The sequence below is a fragment of the Cyprinodon variegatus genome, unplaced genomic scaffold (assembly GCF_000732505.1).
Source record: "Cyprinodon variegatus isolate N-32 unplaced genomic scaffold, C_variegatus-1.0 Scaffold309, whole genome shotgun sequence".
In the NCBI taxonomy this organism is placed as follows: Eukaryota; Metazoa; Chordata; class Actinopteri; order Cyprinodontiformes; family Cyprinodontidae; genus Cyprinodon; species Cyprinodon variegatus.
This window is the reverse complement of record NW_015150762.1, coordinates 919,523-927,755: the sequence shown is the minus strand read 5'-3', so window position 1 is coordinate 927,755 and position 8,233 is coordinate 919,523. Positions and strand designations below refer to the sequence as shown.

General features: G+C 36.5%; 1 protein-coding gene across 2 annotated transcripts in view; it reads right to left on the bottom strand.

Moving 5' to 3' along the window:
- Window positions 1–6,195: 6,195 nt before the first annotated feature.
- The window catches only part of LOC107090701 (solute carrier family 17 member 9-like), a 9,929-nt gene continuing 7,891 nt past the window's right edge, over window positions 6,196–8,233 (bottom strand). The window contains exons 10-13 of one of the 2 annotated variants that reach the window (XM_015384254.1): window positions 8,086–8,201; window positions 7,899–7,954; window positions 7,761–7,790; window positions 6,196–7,667 (exon numbers count right to left, since the gene is read on the bottom strand). In XM_015384254.1, coding sequence (XP_015239740.1) covers window positions 7,498–7,667; window positions 7,761–7,790; window positions 7,899–7,954; window positions 8,086–8,201 — 372 coding nt within the window. In that variant the 3' untranslated portion in view covers window positions 6,196–7,497. The remainder of the gene's footprint in view (window positions 7,668–7,760; window positions 7,791–7,898; window positions 7,955–8,085; window positions 8,202–8,233) is intronic. The other variant, XM_015384253.1, reaches the window with a different exon arrangement.

Sequence of the window (8,233 nt, the reverse complement as noted above, 5' to 3'; positions counted from 1 at the left end):
TAATGAAGCCTTATAATTCTGTTCAGCAAAGCGAGATGGGAAAAACGTTTCATTTTCAGAGAGATTCAGGGAAAATATTTTCTTTGTTTAACCCGATCTGTTATTTAAGTAATGAAACTTACAATCTAATTTACAAGTTTAGTAAAAATTAATACGTTTATTTTTTTTTTTCAATATGCTTCTTCGATTTAAGCCAGATTTAGTTTTCTTTCTCTTAACATCATTTTAATCTTTATAGGTTTTCACTCCATTCTCAGAAGCTTTAATGTACCAACATTTCTAACAGAAATCGCCTCAAAATGTTAAGCTGTAGCATTATTATTGACCGATTATTTGTCAAGTGTATGGAAACCCAGAGACTAGCCTGTGTGGTAAATGTTTGTGACTTTTTTTTTGTTTGTTTTTTTTTTTTTTTAATACTGCTTGCTGTATTGTGCGTGTGTGCAAGTGTGGCAGAAAGCAGGGGGAATCAGCTATACTGTATAATGGTAATGGATTATAGAAGATTTATGCAAAAATTTTATTTCACCCTTGGATTAAATATCTATTGTATCAGAGGTCACTATCACATTCTTAGATTTGATCATGATCGTTATTAAAGATATACTTATATGTTGTTTGTGTTGGTTTTATTGGGCAATGAAATTGACGGTTGTGGCAATGCTGTTTTAAAAAAAAAAAAAAAAAACTATGTTGAAAGAATTAAAAGGCCTAAATAGAAGACATGCTACAATTTTTGTTATTTTTTTAGATTATTTTACCAAATGTAGCCAAGTGTAATATTTTAAACTATCATACTTTGATCAAGATGGTAACCACTGCAGTTAAACGCACACTGTGCTGTGAAAATGTGTCATCCTCTATTTAGAGCTTTTTTTTTTGTACTAAAAGGTTCAGGTCATCAGATTTTCATAACGGACTAAGAAACCGAACAAAAATAAGTAGTTTAAAAAATATAGACATCTATATTCCGCCTCCAAAAACAGCATTAAAAGCTGATTAGCCAATAAAAACTGATTAACCAATAGTTCTGCACTTTTTCCTTTTTTGGTTGGTAAATATTTTTGCTTGTGTTGTGACCATGGCACGTCAAAATAGTTTAACTTTGCTTAATCAGGGTGAAATTTTCAGCTTTTAACTGGTTTTAACCCAGTAAGGGAACTAGTTGTACTATTCCATACGTGTCATCAAAACCCACTAAAGCTTCATCTCTAGAATTTTTTATTTTATTTTGGAGATCCAACATCAAATTAATCCACTCACCTTATTTGGAAAACAGACTGCTAAAAACAAAGGGAACTCTGAATATATACTTTCTAGATCTGAATGAATGAATTAAATTTTCTGTTTGAATACTTTGTTCTGTACAAAGGCGAATGTGCCAACAACAAAAATCACTAACATCATCAGTGGAAATCAAATATATTAACCTTTGGAGCCCTGGATTTGAAGTCACACAAACTTAAAGTAGAAATCACACTACAGGCTGATCTAACTTTGTAATGTTCTTAGAACAGGTCAAAATAGGTTATGTATTCTTTGTGAACTCCCTACAATGCCCGGGCAGGCTCCTGATGAGCGGATGGAAGGTCTCCTAAGGGATCTCCCAGACCTAGATGAAAGCATCAACCAACTCCTGGACAGTCTGTGGTGAAATGTGACGACGACGGATGGAGCGAGACAAGATGTTCCAGATGTACACGATCGCATTCAGGTCTGTGGAACGGGCGGGATAGTCCATAGCTTTAATGCCTTCATCATGCAGGAACTGGTCACACACTCCAGCCACATGAGGTCTAGCATTGTCCTGTATTAGGTGGAATGCTGTGGCTACTGCACCAGCATTTGGTCTCACAAGGGGTTTGAGGATCTCATCTTGGTACCTGATTGCAGTCACAACCTCTGGTGAGCACATGGAGGGTTGTTAAGAGCACTATGTGCCAGTGGTGAATTTGCCAGTCATGTTCTCTAGCAAATGCAAAGCATCATGGATGGTGTTGGGCTGTCAGCACAACCCCCATCTGTGGACGTCGGGCCCTCATACCATCCTCATGGAGTTGGTTTCTAGACGTTTGTGCAGACGTATGCACATTTATGGCCTGCTGGAAGTAATTTTGCAGAGCTCTGACAGGGCTCCTCCTGTTCCCTCTTTGCACAAACCTGGAAGTAGCGGTCCTGCTGCTGGGTTGTTGCCCTCCTACAGCCTCTTCCTCATCTGGTTGCGCCCCCAGCCTCTGGACACTTTGCTGACAGACACAGGAAACCTTGCCATGGATCGCATTGATGTTCATCCTGGATGAGCTGCACTACCCAAGCCACTTGAATTCTACAGTCCGAATCATGCTGCCACGAGTATGAAAGCACTACCATCATGAAAAAGTGACCAAAACATCAACCAGAAAGCATAAGTACTGAGAAGTGGTCTCTGTGGTCCCTACCTGCAGAGCCACTCCTAATTGAGTGTGTCTTGCTAATGGCCAAGAATTTCCACCGATTGTCTATTCCATTTACAAAACAGCATGTGAAATAGATTGTCAAACAGTGTTGCTTCCTAACATGACAGTTTGATTTAACTAAGTTTTATTTGATTTAAGTGAACCAAAGAGCCATTTGCAGCCCTGGAATCCTCAGATCTAGCAGCAAATAGAGGACTAAAGATAAAAGTGAAACAACCTAACTTGAAATTATCAATAAAGATATGTAAAAAAAAAAAAACGAATAGTCAGAGAAAATCAGTTTTCATTTCTTTCCATTCTTGTTGATTTATTTAAAAGGTAAAGTACATGTTCATGACTTTTTAAATGTAAATATCACATAATTAGCCCAAAGGCTACTTTACACCTGTAGTCTGTGGCAAATTGATAAGAAAAAAAAAAAACAAAACAAGAAAGGACCAAGCAATCAGACACTACACAGAATAAATAAATAATAATAAAAAAAAATTACAATTGAATAAAGACAGTGGAACATAAACAATACAGCACATATCTGGCAGTAATGTGTCATAAGGCAAAGTGGTTTTAAATTAACTTAACGTAATGGAGTCTTATAGTAGTAAAATCAAAGCCTTAAATTAGATTTTACTAAAAAGTGTTGGATCCTTTAAACACCTGCCAGGCGACCTGTCTCTCTGCAGGTCTTCCTCGGCTCCAGAACGGATGCAGTCTGCTGCGCGTGATTCCTCTCTTGGCATTCACCGCGTGCCTTAATTGTATGGGTAATAAATCAAGGTCCGCCGTGAACACGAGGAGCGGCAATCCGGTATCCCTGTCCGCTACATTAAATGCGGCCTGTGTTTCCCATCAAGTGTGACGTTGAGCGCCGCAGGTGCATCGCTCTGGTCCTGCTCCTGGTCATCTCCGACCAAAGTTGGAGTAGATGACATCATGAAGGACGGCTTGTCCCCAAACGCGGCCTATGTGAGCCTCTCCATAGTCGGTATATATGTGTGCTGAATGTTTAAATAGATGATGTATGTCAAGGTGAGGAGGGGAAGGGGGGAGGCCGGACGGTTGTTCGTTCTGTTGAAGCGAGCAGACCTGCAGATGATGTCCGGTCCGGTTTCCAGTGGGAAGATAATCGGCTTGTCTCCCATTTTGACCTTTAGATGATCTTGAGTCCAACCCTAATTCGGTATATAATGCGTTTCTCCATGTTAAAGATCGTCCCGGCCTTTTCTTTACAGCTGAAGCTGTGACGTCATGACGTGCATTCGTCGTCCGTCTGAACCCCCCTGCTGCGTCTGAACCCCCCTGCTGACGGAACGATGGGATGGACGCGTTGCTCAATCAGCGCCGACCTCAGCTGCGCTGACCAGGGTCCTGAAAGTGAGAATTCCAACAGAGAACCAGTGAATAACAACTTCTGTTCAGTTGGATTGTCCCATACTATACCTTTGGTTCATTAAGTTATAAAGATTTGTTTTACGTGTTTGTTTGCTTGTAATTTATTTTTCATTATTTATTGTTAAATACAAAGACATCTTGAAACTAAACAACAATACAAAATCGGGCCTTTTTGCTAAATTTCGACCACTTTAACCGGTGAAAATGTCCGTTAATTTTAATAGGGTGTTTTTAACTCAACCATTTTTATTTTATTTTTTATTGTTTGTTATAACGTATTCTTTTGCAGCCACTACTTTAAACAAAAAAAAAATACGTTGTACAACAGTTGTATCTTATTTTTCCTTTTAAAGACCTCTTCAAAAACCTCCCTCCACAGAGGGACTACTCCAAAAAATATGGAAGCGGTCAGCCTGCACTGAAAAAAATAAAATAATTTAGGCATTTAATCACATTTAGTTACTCTTACACAGTTTTTTTTTATGTCCTACCCTGCTAACATGAAACATTTGTGTTAAAGTAACTAAATGTGATTAAGTAAATGCCAGTTGCATTATTTTTTCAGTGTGTATTTGACCAAAATTATCTCCAGCAGTTGTCTAAATCAGAGAATTTTGATGTCTAAGCTGGAGTACCCATATCTTGAATCAAGTTTTTCAAGCTGACTCTCCTTCAATATGTGACACCTAATGTTGTCCATCACGGTTGTTTACAGATTCCGTCAAAGTCCTCTATTATATATGGTTGTGCTTGAAAGTTTACATACCCTCCCATAAAGAAAATGATAAATTCACACTAGCAATTCAAATAAAACAAAACACAAATAAAAAAGTCATTATAAATACAAATTTACTAAATGATAATTTGGTGAAATTAAATATTGATTTAGATTTTTCATTTAAAACAAAAAGTCTAAAAAGAAACTGTTGCATACAAATTAAAGTACCTTGCTTAGGAACAGTGAACCAACATACCTGTCAACAGGTGCAGAACTCTTTATTACAGAAAACACGTGATTTCAGTGATTGCCTCAAAGTGTTGCTAAACCAAATTTTAGTTATTGAGGTCCATCGGGCTTGTTTTATTTATTAATACACACACACATCCATATATATATATATATATACATTTTATATAATTTTTATTTGTTATTACTTTTTTCAATTTCTTTTACTGGCAGCTGATTATTTTCAGTCTTTAATGGAAGGGTATGTAATCTTTCAAACACAAAAGTATACTAAGTTGTAAATGTATATATATTTATTTATATATATCTTTTTTTTTCATGCAGTGTAAGTCCAAACTTTTCCCTAAGGTCCTGGAAGCTTCTAAAACCCCCTCTCTTAGAGAAGGGCGTTTTATATGTTTTTAATGGGGTTTTACAATGCAAGCTGGAAAATATATTTCAAAGATGCAGAGTTAAGTAATGCTTTATACTTATTATTATCGTTTTGTTATTTATTCTTGTACAATAATGACTGTCATATTATAAAACATAATTATTAAAGTTTGCCAGTTTACAAGTTTAAAGGTGATTTGTGGATAATAGAAATATGAGGCTGCATTCTTATAAATGTTGCAACAGACCTAAATTAGTCTCCATCTTTTCATTCTAGAATCATTATCAGTGGACTTGGAATTGGTTGAATATAGAGCCTCAAATACTGTGTTCAGATTTAGGATATTTAAACTGCAATGAAAAGCTATGAGATTAAATGTTATAGCTAACTACAACTAGGTGAAAAGTGAATATGATTGGATGTTGAAATTGGAGCTGTAGAAAAAAAAATGCAGGGTGGTTTAAGCTTATTTCACTGTTTTAAAAAACCCATAGCAATTAAAGGAAAACACGAACCATTGGCTTGCTCATATAATAAATACCATATTAAAAAGATAAATAAGAATGTACACATTTATATAGTTAAATACAATGTTACAAGGATTCACACAACTTGACATCAAACAGAAAAAACATGTTTGCACCTAATTGAATCTTTTTGACATCTTATTTTGACAAAGACAAACCAAGATAAAGACACTGGTTCTAATGTTAAGTAATGCGCTGAGTAGCATTTAAGAAACTAGAGTTAGAACTGTAAATTGTAGAGAACAATTTTACAGTAAATATGTTTGGGGAGGAAACCAGCCATTAAATGTAAAAAAAAAAAATAATAATAATAATTTTTAGAAATGTTTAAGTTTTATGTATATTTATTGAATAATAATCCTATTTTACTATCAGGCTAGGACATAATTACAGTTTTTTTGTTGCAGGTCGCAATTAATGCATCAATGCCTGGATAAGATTATTAGCTAAATGTTTGGTCAAAGTGAAGACAATTAGCAGTGGGAGAGTGTAAAAGATGAATATTCTATGAGTTGGATGGAATAATACAGTAGACTTAGAGACAAAAATGAAGCAACCAGAGGCAAAAGTGTAATCTCAATTTAATCTGGTAGGCAAATAAATGTGATAGTTAATTCAGGTTGCAAATGAGAGCATTATTAGGTGAGCACTTCTTTACAGGCAGTTATTAAGGCATCCAATAGTCAGCTAAAACAGTGAGGGACAGTCAGCGGGAATGTTTTTTAAACACATTACACAGTAATACAAGTAGGGATGCACAAATTGTACGTTCCTGGTCGATCACCGATCCTGAGCTTTAAAAAGAATAATAAATAAATAAAAGCTTTGTAAACAACTGCTGTCATATAAATCAAAGTTCAGAGCACTGACTGTGCGATGTCCAGACCGTTAGAGAGGTAGATAAGACCGAAGGAAAAGATTTATTTCTCATCTAAGTATCGGCTGATCACAGAGCTCTCAAAATTTAAGAAATTAGGGCCAATTAATTGGCCAGCGGATCAATCGGTGCACCCGCACAATCACTTGGCCGAGTCTAGGGAACACTTGGTAGGTTTCTACAAGATCATTTTGAATTTTTTGCAGCTGTTCTACAAAATATGTCAATAAGAACCTCTATCATAGTGTTTTACCGTTTCGTATGTTTCTATGTGTTCTTCTCTTCCAGATGATGTTGATTGTCCTCACCTAACCTTAGCACTCATACTCTCAGGAGTTTGTGTTAAACAATGTAGCTCAATGGAAATCCTGTCATTTACATTTGCATTGCTGCTGTCTGTGTAGCAAACTGGGTCCAAATCAGAGCATTTCCTCAGGATCTGATGTCAGTAAGTTCATACTGTCTTCATCTCTCAGTTGACCAAATAGGTTGGAGTTCTGCTGTTATCACTTCATACATTTCCTCAGTTGCTTTTTGGAAATTTAGCAGATATGTTATCTTTGATATATATAAAGCATCTATGAGGTTTCAGGGATGTAAATCAGTGACTTAAAAAGCTTAAAAAGCTGGTAAATAGTGCTGACTTTGTTCTCTCTCTGCAGATGATTGTGCAAAGAAGGAATATTCATAAAAAGAACATTAGATAGTCACAAGAATCCTCTTCCACAGACAGTGTCTTCAGTTGGACAATTCTTTAGAACCATTGTAATACTGACCTCGAAGAAAGATCTGTCAAGCCCACAGCGTCGCAATTTGCAACTCTTTTAAAAATCTTGCACAGTTTTTTTTTATTTATTTCCCTTTGGGATTAATAAAATTTGAATTAAAATAAATATAAGTTCTCGGTATTAAACCACAATGATTGTGCAATTCTCCTGCAGGTCGACACGTTGAGCATCTCCAAAGATGAGGAAGATCCCAAGGCCTGTGATATTTATTAAGGTGATGAGGGAGAAAACTGTGGCCCACGACAAAGTGACCTCGATTATGTAGCCAGAGAAGGACACCAGAACCAGACCTGCTCAACACACAGCAGAAACTCCACATCAGTGACCAAACTTAGACAAGTACTTTTCAACAGTATCAGTAGATTTCAGATCTGGTTACATACCCATTAAAGCTCCCATCATATTCATAAATCCTATTAAAAAAGGAAGACATTTGGAAAAAAAAAATCCAAAAGGAAATAATGAATGAATTAACAAATATCTGAATGACAAAAAAAGGAGTTTTAAAAATAGAACCTCACCATAGAGGGCACCAGCACATGATGGAGTGAGATCCTGCACATTTACAGACACACCACTGAAAAGCATAAAACAGCAATAAACATGTGACCACATTTGTGTAATGGTGGATAAAGTTCCACTTTCCATGGATTAGACGTCATTTTTATACTTTCCTCACTGCAAGTGATGGTAGCTCAAATAACGTACCCTCCGGTGAAGGTGGTCAACCCGACTGCAGCAGAAAGGAAAACCACAGCAGAAGTAAAGTGGACAGCTCCAGACAAAGGCAAGATAAACATGCTGGAAAGGCCCATGGCACCAACCTGCAGAAAAAGATCCGGGGGTGGAGTTTGCA